Source organism: Ilyonectria robusta (assembly GCF_021365365.1).
Source record: "Ilyonectria robusta strain PMI_751 chromosome Unknown BGZ61scaffold_5, whole genome shotgun sequence".
Taxonomy (NCBI): Eukaryota; Fungi; Ascomycota; class Sordariomycetes; order Hypocreales; family Nectriaceae; genus Ilyonectria; species Ilyonectria robusta.
Window position 1 is genome coordinate 1,917,853 of NW_025764439.1, and position 11,487 is coordinate 1,929,339.

The 11,487-nt window shown below is 53.2% G+C and overlaps 4 protein-coding genes across 4 annotated transcripts; 1 reads left to right on the forward strand and 3 right to left on the reverse strand.

Moving 5' to 3' along the window:
* Positions 1 to 1,348: 1,348 nt before the first annotated feature.
* BGZ61DRAFT_187574 (uncharacterized protein) lies at positions 1,349 to 1,993 on the forward strand. The gene has a single exon (XM_046237773.1). It carries the CDS (start codon positions 1,590 to 1,592, stop codon positions 1,920 to 1,922), a length of 333 nt encoding a protein of 110 aa, XP_046107844.1. The 5' UTR covers positions 1,349 to 1,589; the 3' UTR covers positions 1,923 to 1,993.
* A 1,298-nt stretch (positions 1,994 to 3,291) lies between these two features.
* Positions 3,292 to 4,331, reverse strand: BGZ61DRAFT_529956 (glycoside hydrolase family 16 protein; the record flags this gene model as incomplete). The annotated part of the gene is made up of 2 exons (XM_046253484.1): positions 3,292 to 3,943; positions 4,021 to 4,331. The coding sequence occupies 2 exons, from the start codon at positions 4,329 to 4,331 to the stop codon at positions 3,292 to 3,294; spliced, it is 963 nt and encodes a 320-aa protein (XP_046107845.1).
* Positions 4,332 to 4,798: 467 nt separating this feature from the next.
* On the reverse strand, positions 4,799 to 7,251 carry BGZ61DRAFT_586309 (general substrate transporter). Its single transcript, XM_046256437.1, has 9 exons — positions 7,068 to 7,251; positions 6,674 to 6,999; positions 6,583 to 6,623; positions 6,096 to 6,535; positions 5,862 to 6,041; positions 5,531 to 5,812; positions 5,465 to 5,477; positions 5,386 to 5,414; positions 4,799 to 5,332 (listed from the first exon to the last, which is right to left on the reverse strand). Exons 1-9 carry the CDS (start codon positions 7,114 to 7,116, stop codon positions 5,121 to 5,123), a joined length of 1,572 nt encoding a protein of 523 aa, XP_046107846.1. The 5' UTR covers positions 7,117 to 7,251; the 3' UTR covers positions 4,799 to 5,120.
* A 1,674-nt stretch (positions 7,252 to 8,925) lies between these two features.
* BGZ61DRAFT_187640 (uncharacterized protein) lies at positions 8,926 to 11,474 on the reverse strand. The gene is made up of 3 exons (XM_046237774.1): positions 10,226 to 11,474; positions 9,458 to 10,175; positions 8,926 to 9,403 (listed from the first exon to the last, which is right to left on the reverse strand). Exons 1-3 carry the CDS (start codon positions 11,383 to 11,385, stop codon positions 9,116 to 9,118), a joined length of 2,166 nt encoding a protein of 721 aa, XP_046107847.1. The 5' UTR covers positions 11,386 to 11,474; the 3' UTR covers positions 8,926 to 9,115.
* Positions 11,475 to 11,487: the final 13 nt, after the last annotated feature.

Consider the following 11,487-nt stretch of genomic DNA (forward strand, 5'->3'; position numbering starts at 1 on the left):
TATGAATTCATCTTACTAAGCTATATTTGGTATGAATTAAGCTTTTTCTCTTTTCCCAAGTCCCAATTTGAGTATCTACAATCGCAGCACGTTTGCAATTCCGGCCAAGTAGTTTTGAAGTTTAACTTCAGACCGGCGAGTTGCCTCTCCAGCGCAAGTCGAGATTACGTCACCTTGTGCGATCTGCACGTGATCGACTTGACGAATCCGGATTGAAGCTCCAAGCTCCAAGTTAGAGATCCCTTCTACATGCAACAGGTATCCACTCAGCCAGCCATTCATTGATGAACTTCGGCCAGAGCCATGCTAGCTTCAACCGCCAAGAATCTCTCGTAAGAGTCCTATGACATACGACACATGCGGTGCTGACTGGTTGCAGGTGCAAGAGATGCCAGCACAGAAAGGTATGTGACCGCAAAAACCACGCGTGGTACGAAGCTTATCTTTTCTTGCAGCTGAAGTGCTCTCGAACAGAGCCTTGCGCAAACTGTGTCAAAGCAAATCACAACTGCGAGTATAACCAAGTCGACCGGAAGAGGCGACCTGCCTCACATGACTACGTTAAAAGCCTTGAAGACCGGGTCGCTTGGCTTGAGTCTTTCATCACCAGTCTTCAAGTTGCATCGCCACGAGACCGGGATGCCCTTTTGAGTACAGTATCCTTTCGCGATAATCAGCCAGCTACAGGCTCTACTTTTGCAGGGCCGAGTGACTCGCAGGATGTGGCCACTCAAGCACAGTCCGAACTTCAGCTCGGTCTTGACGGCTCGCTGATCTACCATGGACCAACAAGCATTTATCGTGCCCAAACAGGGAATCAGGCCCAGCAAGCCGTGAAGGATTCAACAACCCAGGCGCCGTTGTATTCTGGGTCCGAGTCGAACTTCTCGCACGTCCTCGAGCATTTCGGCATCAACATTGAGGACGAAGTTATCGCAAAGGCATTAATGCAATTCTTTAAGTGGCAGTATCCCCAATTCATGTTTATCTATCGCGAGGGATTCCTACGCGATCATCTAGGTGACCGAATCAACTGCAAATATTGGTCTTCGGCACTTCTGTTGTCGATATGTGCTCTGGGCACTCTGATGTCGACTGACGAAGACGATCGCAGATCAAGCGAGCAGTTCTTTACTGCCGCTGAGAGCATCCTTATGGTTACTGGTATGACTATGCCGTCAATCGTTACTGTACAGGCATTCCTCTGCCTGGCATTCTATGAAATTGGACGAGGCAATCTTTCTAAGGGATGGGGTTTTTCTGGTCAGTAACACCCGAGCGTTGGGACTTGCCCACAAATATCTCGACTTTTCGTTCCGTTCTAATCCAATATTCATTCATGATGTAGGGATCGCATTTCGCATAGCACAAGATTTGGGTTTCCAGAAAGATCCCAAAAATTGGATCTCTTACGACGCTTCCCTCACGACAGACGAGGACGTTGAAATACGGAGACGAATCTATTGGGGCTGCTACATCTCAGACAAACTCATTAGCCTCATCCTAGGCAGGCCAGTTTTTCTATATTACGATGATGCAGAAGTTGAACCTATCCAACAACAACCGTATGCTCCCATTCCCACCCCCTAATGCCCAGACTAACATGCTCTTCTAGGGATATCCCAGAGCTGAAGCCATGGCGCTCAGTCGGATTTTCCGGCAGTGACGACGAACTCGACAGAATTGGCTCAATGGTTCCATACTACCGCGAACAAATTCACCTCGCCAGAGCCATTGAGCGCATGTTGAGTACATTGTTTTCTCCTCGCTCAAACTTGAACGGCATGAGTCGCCGTGCCTGCCTCGACACCTTGAATATTGAGCTCAGCCGTTGGAAAGCAGGGCTACCTGGCCGGGCAGAATGGAACAAGTGGGAGCCCATTGATACACCCCTCATCCCTAGTGTGGCGATGCTACAGTGAGTGTTCCTCCATCCTGAGATCTCCATTGCCCGCTATGGGAACCTTGCCCCTCCGAACTGCTTCTCACGTTGGTGAATAGCTTGCTTTTCCACAGTGCTCGCATCGCTCTCAATTTTGACCAGGCTGTCTCCGTACTATCCAATTCCTCAGATCAAGGCCCTCGCCAGTGTTGTATATCATCAGCAGAAGATATTGCATCAATATTACGGAGGTATCGGCATCAATACGGCCTTCGTCACGCGCCTCTCATTCTTGTCTACGGAATCGTCCAAGGAATCCGAGCTTTCGACACTCTTGGAGTTTCAGAAGAGTCCCATCCTTTGGTTCAGGCACTTGCCGAGTGTTCCATCACCTGGAACCTAGCCGAGCAAGCAAGAGGATTGATGTTACAAAACACCGCACTTGCTGATGCCGAATGACAGTGGTATGCTCAACTGCATTCACTTAATTCAATAGGAACGATATGAAAGAAAATAAATAAAGGATGATATGTGGACTTGCGTAATAAGTGAGTTGTAATGCAGTCAAACTTTCATGTTCTTATCTTGGTATTTTACAATTTACTTCTATTCGTTACATCCAGTGTACATTTTCCAAATACCAATCATGGTTCCCCTGTATCCTGTCCTTCCTCCTAACCAATCCGACTGACAAAGGTTGGTGATAGAACAATGTTTATGGGGAGGTCCTCAACCGCAGTGGCGTTTAAGTTGGAATCGACGGAACCACGGTGCTGCTGTTCATCACGATGGTCCTTAGCTCTCTTGGAGGCCTTGGCACCTGAAGATTTGAGGGAAAATCTGCGCTTCCACCTATTCAGGCAGGGTTAGCATGTTGCCAAAGGTCGCGGGTCTGAAGGGGCGTACTGGATGGCCATTGTGTCTGAAGTGATAAATTGAGTGTGACGGTAACTTAAGGATGGCAGAGTTATTGACGTGAATATGAATGCTGTATAAGAATGGTTTGGGGTTTAACATGCCATGTCCGTTGGGTGGGGGATCACGGTCGTATATATAGACGAACGCCATGATGATCGATCCCATTCATTGGTATGCTTATCTTAGAGCTTGACGTCAATCCTGCATCTGTGCCTTCTCGCTACGTTGATCACTTCCCATCATTGTAGAAGAACCCCGAAGTGTCTGTGGGCCACTCGATGTATCCACCCACTCACTATGCCTCATCGTCTGGACCGATTATGGTGTGACGTCAACTGGTCGATCAATCCTTATCAATCTCCCAAAATGGTACACAACATCTTCACCACAGCCACGCAGATGACGTTGTAGCTTAATCCAGTGACGAAATCAATGTGGGGGATTATCCTTAAACATAACCATCCAATAAAGCGGCTGATCTACGTAGCTACTCAATACGTGTTCCCAGAAGGCGTAGCATGGCTTGCCCAATCGTTCTCAAAGCGTCCCCAACCACCATACTCCGGCTCGCTGCCCATGAAGAGGGTTGAAACGACCATATCGTAGTACCCATCCGCCGGGGTCTTGCCCCCACAGACACTGCCTCCCATCGCCACATTGAGCAGAATCGTCATGTCTCTCATCGGCCGCGTGCCCTCTGGGATGGGTGCCTTCATGACGGGTCTGCCGTCGATGTACCAGATCATTCTTCCCTGGCCGGCTTGGCCACCTGGCTGATCCCAAGCAAAGTCATACCTCACCGGACGAGCATGCATGTCTGGGATCTTGGTACCGATGACCCGGTGCTTCTGCGACTCGTGGTGGAAGCCCCAGTGAAGGCAGGTCCTGTTTTCGTGGTCTCCGTTCCAGGTTTCGGCGATATCAATCTCGCCGTCGACGGGCCAGGAGAAGGGTTCCTGCGGAAGAAGCCAGAAGGCGGGCCAAATGCCCTCAGCGCAAGGAGAGACAATGACACCGGTGAGAACTCCTCTGTCCCGACCCAGGGTCTGTCTGCTGACCAGCCGAGCAGAGGTGTATCGCTGCTCGGGCGTAGGCGCGGCATTTTGTGCGAGGGCGCGGATCACCAGTCTGCCGTCTTGGGTGCTGTTTGAAAAGATTAGCCACACGCCCGTCGATCTTGGATCATTGCGCATGGAGGATGCAGGATCTGCTCAACGTACTGGAAGGCGTTCGCGGGAGCGGCGGTATAGTGCTCCAGCTCCTGGTTCCCCCAGCCGTCAGGGCCATTTCCAAGCTTCGCATCCCACTCGATGGTGACCGGAACATCGGCTTCGAATCGCGGTTGCCAGTAGATTGCGCCGCCGGGGGGAGCTTGCGGCGGCGGCGGAGGTGGAGGGTATTGATGTGATTGCGAGGGTTGCGAATAGGCCTGTTGTTGCTGCTGCTGCTGCTGTTGCGAGCCCTCCTGGGGCGACCCTATCATGCTCTCAATTTCATCCTTGACGCGCTTCAATCGATCTTTCCAAGCCATCTTGTCTACTGAAATATCTCTTCTATCGAATCGAACGATGATGAAAGGGGTTTGTTCCTGCAGCCCAAGCACATATATACAAAGTCCACAGGTGCTCGTTCTATCAACAAGGGGGCGGAGCAGCTGCAAAGTGTCGGTGGCACGGCCGTTTGACACGTAAAATTACCTTGGCATGACGTCACATTGCCACGAAGCTCTTTTAGCCAAGCAGTTTTGGCCAGGAAGCTTTGCTCTGCCTCTTGCGATTGCGACGCAAGTTAATGCAAAGATTAGCGACGGGAAATACGAAAGCGAGAGTAATTAATATTGTTTGCATCCGGCAGTTGGAATCACACTGGCATTGCTCTCATGCAAAAAATGTCGCGCATGATGATGCATCGAGGAATGGCTCTGCAGCTCAAAGACATCTCGGAAGGACGGCATGCGTATCGCAGCGCCAAGTACATCACAAGCATAGCCACAGAACAGGGGCTTAGATAGGGAGTTCGTTCCAGTAAAAACTCTGTCTTCGAAATAGAAATTATGTCTTGGCAACCTGTCGGCCGATTGTGGCCATCGCCAAGTAGCCACCATGTGTTGATATCGCCGCGGGTATTTCGTCCAAGATGAAGAAAATCAAGACTCTTCCTCCAAGGTATCTCACTCCATGTCGCAAAATTCAACTTCAATTCCAGCACACCGTGCTCCCATCGTCCACCATTTGCCAACACTGTAACCGGCCTGCAGCCTCATCCATCGATACCCAATTACCCTCCTTTCATTGCATCTGAACAGGAGGCTTTGTTTGACTCATTTAATCTCCTCGATTTGTCGAGCTCCCGGCGCGACAACCTTAAGGTTGCCCTGTTCAATCTCCTTCTCGAGCACCTCCAGTCTGCTAGTCTTGGTGCGCGTCTTCCAGGCTGGGATTCCAGAGTCGAATACGTCGTCCATTTCCTCGAGGGTGTATCCCTTGGTCTCGTATGCGGTGAAGAACATGTGGATGAAGGCAGCGGCATTGACTATCAAAAGGTTAGCGACTCTTGATGTGTTCATAAACGAAGATGACACCTACAAGCTCCAAAGACGTAGTACATCTTGAAGCTAGGGAAAGTCAGTAACTATGCATCATCTACAAGGGCAAGACATCTTACTTGATGTTCCACACTATCGGCCAACTGTTAGCAATCGATCTTCTCAGGAAGGATGGTGGTGCTCACAAAGCGGCGGCACAGCAAATGCCAGAACCATGTTCCAAAACCAGTTGGTCGCCGTACTCATCGACACAGCCTTGGCACGAATCTTGCCGGGATAGATCTCAGCAGGATATGTCCACGAAGTGGGACCCCATGTAGTAGCAAAAGTGGCCACAAAGAGGTAGGAGCAGGACACAATGGCAGATGAAACAGGGCGGTTATCGGCCACAATCCAGCTAATATCTTTGTTGTTGTCCGTTACCGTCTCGTCGGTGTTTGGCTGTCCGTAATACTGCTGCAGGGCACCTTGACAAGTGTCAGTCTTTGAATGGAGATACCTTTCAGCGAGACATACCTGAGATGAAGAGCCAAGTCATCATGAAGAAGGATCCAATGACGAGCGATGGGCGTCGACCCCATTTATCCAGGTACAGGATCGCCGGAAGCGTCAGTACGACATTGATGACATACTGAATGGAGGCTGTCATAAGAGGCGATGCAATTTGAGCACCTTCCATAATGTAGACAATGTAGTCTGCGATTCTGTCAGCTTACTTGGAACACGACCTCCATTAGCAATTCAACTTACACATCATGATGTTCATGCCGCAAAGCTGGCTCCACATCTGAATGCTCATTCCCAGCACCACACGCTTGAGCATCCTGGGCTGGATCAAGGCCGACAGGCTGCTAGTGGCCTCCTCTCGGTCGAACCTCAAGGCATCCTCGATTTCGCGGTACTGCGCGAGAACCTTGGGGTCGTTTTGGTCGCCCTTTCCATGTAGTTTGGCGAGCACCTGCAGAGCTTCCTCCCAGCGGTCCTGCGACGCGAGCCATCGGGGGCTGTAGGGGAAGAAGAAGAGCCCGACGAAGAGGATAAAGGCTGGGATCATCTGCACACCCCAGGGAATTCGGAAGGCGGCGGTGGGTTGGTTGGGGTCGTTTGGTCCGCCGCCAGTGCCCTCTGCAGCACCGTACTGGATGAAGTATTGGATGAGAATACCCCAAGTGATGGCCCATTGTTGAAAACTACCAAAGGTCAGCATTGGGTCGGGTAGAATAGTAGATGTACGTACCTGACGACTCGTCCTCGAATCTCTCTCGGAGCAATTTCAGACTGCAAAGGGGTTAGACACCCAGTTCCATCGTCCTAGTCAGAACACCTACTTGATATACGGGCACAATTGCACTAGCAATACCCACACAAAGTCCTGCAATGACACGTCCAGTGCAGAGCATGCCAACATTCTGAGCAGCAGTCTGGATCGTGGCTCCAATGATCCACAAGATACAGCTGATCTGAAGAGCGACCTTTCGAGAGTACCTGTCGGCGAGAAAGGACGACATGATAGAGCCGACGAGCGATCCAGCGGGCATGGAGGCAGTAATGGCGCCCTGGCGGTATGACTTGGGGTAGCCGAAGTATTGTTTATAGGCCTGGGTGCCTAAAACGCCGGACATGGACGAGATGTCGAATCCGAAAAGCCCGCCGCCTGTAGAGCCATGGTGTTAGCTGCGGTCTGAGAGGAGGGGAGAGGCAACGAGATAGTCTTTGACATACCCAAGGCGGCAAAGGCACAGATGAAGTAGACATTAGATGCCTGGTACATGCTAACGGTTCTCACTCAGGTGCAGTTTAGTATTTCCCAAGAATCGCCGAGATGTCAAGCCTCGGAACGCATGCAGGAAACTTCAAGAGAACAGGATCGCCGCGATATATGAGGGTCCCGCCCCTCCCCATATGTACTCCCCAGCAGATACACCTCGGCCTCGCATCCCCTCCCCCAAACCCAGCGGCCGCCTCGCCGATCAGGAGACGGCACGGAAGCTCTGAACCCAAACCCCAGGCATCCATGACGGGCCGACTTGGAGGGAGGGGGTGGTGACTGCTGTGTTGCATGATGGGCAGCGTGCTGTCGGCGCAGCGTGTAGGCGAAGGAGTTTTGACTCCAATGAGAGGTGCCGGCCGTTACACTGACGAATGCAGGCGCGTGTCGAAGTGAGGTGTGAGAGGGGGGAAGGGATCATCGCCAGGAGCTCAGTCACCTCACGTAAATGGGCCAATTCCACGCTCACTCCCCCGAGGTCCGATGATATGCGGCCCAAGAGGGATAGCTCGAGGTCCTCGGCCAGGCTTCGAGGTCGCCATGGAGGAATCGACTCGTTACAAATTGTCGGGCCACGGACCATTAGCTGTACGAGAATGCGGAGCGAGCAACAAGCGTGGTGTAGAGCCGGCCGGAGGGCCGCGACTTGGCCCGCATTCCCCCGCAAGATCACCGTCGCCTGGGAATCACATCCCTGCCAGGATGGGGCTCTTTAGCCGCCGTCGGTAGTATCGCTTCATCCGCTGGCCTGCATCTCCGGTACCAAACGTTGGCGAGGCCTGTACCTGTCCAACTGACCCGCTGGAGTTTGCCGGGTGGTCTGAGACTTGTCGCCAAACCTCCACCGTCCAGACCAGACCGCCGGGTCCAGAGTCTCACGTAGGGCTCAGGTGGCACGCAGTCGCCTATTGATCCCTTCGTCTTCACCGGGCGAGCACCAGAGTGTCATCGCTCGTCTGATGAGGCATCAAGCCAGACGGTCACCAGCTCCCGAGTAGCGCCGACGATGCTCCGCGCCCCCTGCCAACATCATCAAATGGCTTCGCCGTCCAACTTGCCCATCATCTGCGATGCCGCATTCGCATCCCTGCTGCATGGCCGTTACCCCGGTTCTGGAATCGAAGGATCAGCCCCTCCCAGCAAGCTTAGAAGAAGCTTCCTCGAATTGTGGCCCTGCATCGCCTCCCCCTGTCGTTTCTTCGGCATCCTCTTCCCCGAGGACAGGACCTTGGACCTTCTCGTGACCGGCTACCCAAACAACAGAGGTGCAACGTTACCTCGTGACCGTTGGACGTTGTTTTAACCATGCTTCATGTTAACGAAGACCACGACACGTGATAATGGCAAATCAGTCTACCAGACAGACAACCCTCGGCCAGAGATGGGCTCCGGACACCAAAAATCGCTCCAGTAAGAGGAGTGAGCTGATTTTGTCCGTCATGTGCGAGTGCCGATCAAGACCAGCATCCCTCTCCACGGCCCTGCGTAAAGCAGAGCGAGCAGTGAGGAAAAGGTGTGGCAAGGCCACAAAGGATCCCTTTCTCCAGCCATTGGCTGAAGACCGGCGTCGAATGCTCTGAGCATTCTCAACCGAGAAATCATGTTCTGTGAATCCATCAGCATGGCATCAGCTGCCGTCTCACATCGTGCGCAAAAGTCCAACCGTCACTGCGAAAGTTAGTAGCCTCAGAAGAAACGGAATTTCGTCGATTTTTTTGGCCACTAGGCCCTGATCGTCATGGATGCTCATGCAAACCGAGCAAGAGCAAGAGCAAACGAATGCCTCCAGCGCCTGTACCCGACCCAGGTCATCACGGCGTTACTATACACATGCTAATCCGAACAAAAGAAGAAAACCGTCGCGCCTGGATATCTCCCCTCTGGTGGCCGCGTCTCCCCTTATAAAATATCAAAACGTTCTTCATCAATCACCAACAAAATGGTATCATAAGCAACAGCATCTGGTGTTCGGCCTCTGGTTTTGGGTCCGCAACCAGGCTCATCAGTCAGAACAGGGTCCGATGAACTTTTCGTGGACATGCATGATGTATTCTCGTTGTCGGCGGAATGACGAGTAGTCGCCCTTGAGAATCACATCAAGAATCCCTCCCTTGTTGGGGTCTCGCCTGACTTCAGTCATCCTATCCCGGAGGACGTTGTAGGCGTCGTGGAAACGGGCCAAGATGGCAGTGGTATTTGATGAGCCGCCTGAGATGTCGTTGGCAGCATTGTTGGGGTCAATGATGGAGAGTCGGTCGGTGTTCTTGTAGGTGAAAGTTGCGACATCATTCTAGGGTTCCACCGGTTAGCAAAGGGGCTGAAACGGGTAGGTGAAGCGACTTACCTTTCGAATATACCCGATAGGTCTTGTAAGGGAGATGGCGTTGGTCTCGTGGCGGAACTGACGGCCATACAACTCAAAAAACTCCAGAAGCATTTCGCCAAGATTGTGCTCCGGGATTAGGCTGCGACTTTGGACTTGTGGCATAAGCTGAAGCATGCTCACCACCAAGCAGATAACAGAAAAGCCACCGATTCCGCCATTGACGGGCTCGTTGAGACCTCGCATGAGAAGAAAATGCTTGATGACCGTCACCAGAATCGGCATGGCCGGGTACTGATGCTTCCAGTCCAAAAACGTGTCGATGGCGCCAACTCCTCCCAAGTTCTCGAAAGAGATGTCGACTTTCAAGCCGGTAAGCTTGTCAACGAACTTGACCAAGGGAATTCTAGCGTGGGCGATAACCTCGATGGAATCCGAATCGGCGACACGTTGTGCGACGAGGAATTTCTGGAACTTGTACAGCCAGCTCTTTGCGCCAAGGTACGTCGGGGGTCCGCCTTTCATAAAGCTCGCGGAGCAGACGACCAAGTCCATGTCGGCAGTAGGGAGGTACAGGCCGGACATGAAGGAGCCAAACGGTTTGACCTGGGCACTGGCAAAGTTCCTACCATCGCGTCTCATTGCTTTTCTGAGATTGTCCACCAGGTTGTCACGAATGGCCTGCTCGAAATCACGTGGTCGTACGTACTCGTAAAAGTCGACGATCTCTTTGTGTAGGCTAGGAACGGGTTAGGCTGCAGCTCTTTGTGCGCTCGGTTGCAAACTTACCGGAAAGCCATATCACTGGTGGCAGAGTGATCCACTGTTGCCCAAGGGCATGGCTCCTCGTTGGCCTTTGGCTGCCAGCTGGGGACCAGAAGGCCCTTGGCAGGCTTCATGCTGACCTTTTTCAGTTGTCCGTAGTCAGGAGGTTTGATCTCGTCGTTGGCGGTGCGCTTGCGAGAGCCCAAGGGGCCGTTCCGGTCTGGTGGAGGTAGAGGCAGGTCCTTTGGCGCAGGTTGTGATGCGGCCAACGCTCGAGGTCCAGAAGGTGCTGTGGGAAGCGGCGGAGGCGGCGGTAGAGATGGCAGAGGTGGTAGAGGTGGCAGTGGTGGCGGTTCTGTGGGTGGCGGAGGAGGAGCTTCGTCGGGGCTGTCTTCTTCGTCGTCACTGAGGTCAAAGGAGATAAAATCTTCGGCCTCGGTTGTGGCGGTTGGCTTTGATTCAGCCTCGAGTCGCGCCTTCCGGATAAGTTTGACCACATCCTTTTTTTTGCGCTGGCTCTCGTCGGGACACGGCAGCGCTGTGTACGGATCTGGGTTCGACCACTTGGGGGTAGCATCTGCAGAAGCAGAGTCGGCAGCGGTTCGTGCACGTTTCCTGGAAGGTCCCTCGGTCTCTGACTTTTCGGATGAAGATGATATTTCCATCTCGAGCTCGTCGTCGTCCGAAAGCTCGTCGATGGCACGGAACTTGGCACTGGCATCAATGTCGCCAACGCGCTCCTCGGGCATGTTTGCTGTGGCGCCGGAAATCAGCGCTCGCTCCGACGGGTGCGGCGGTGGCTGCCATCGAGGCTTTCCCGGCCTCCGACCGCCGCGAGCGTCTCTGCGCGGGCCTCGTCTACTGTCCTGGCCGCGGTAGTCGTTGGAAGGGTAGTCAGAGATGCCAGCGGGCTTGTCGACGCGGAAAGTGAAGTCTCCGCGGGGCGCCTGCGGACGATACGAGTCGTTGGAGGGTCGGTAGTCATCGTAGAACGGGCGGTCATGACCGCGATCCTGGCCGCGATCCTGGCCGCGATCGCCTGGGCGCCAGGTGTCGGCCTCTTGGGGATAGTTTCGCGGCGGCGACGGACGACGATACGGCCGCTCGCGCTCGCGGCCGTTTCCGGGCTCGTTTCTGGGCGCGCGCCCATCATTTCGGCGCGGTCGCGGTTTGTTGCGCACCATTCTGTCTGGTGTTGGCTTGCGTCTGGTAGTGGGCTCCCTCGAGTCGATATTGCGTCGTACCGCTTTGTCGCAGGAAAAAAAGAAACCGCAATCGCCATGAAA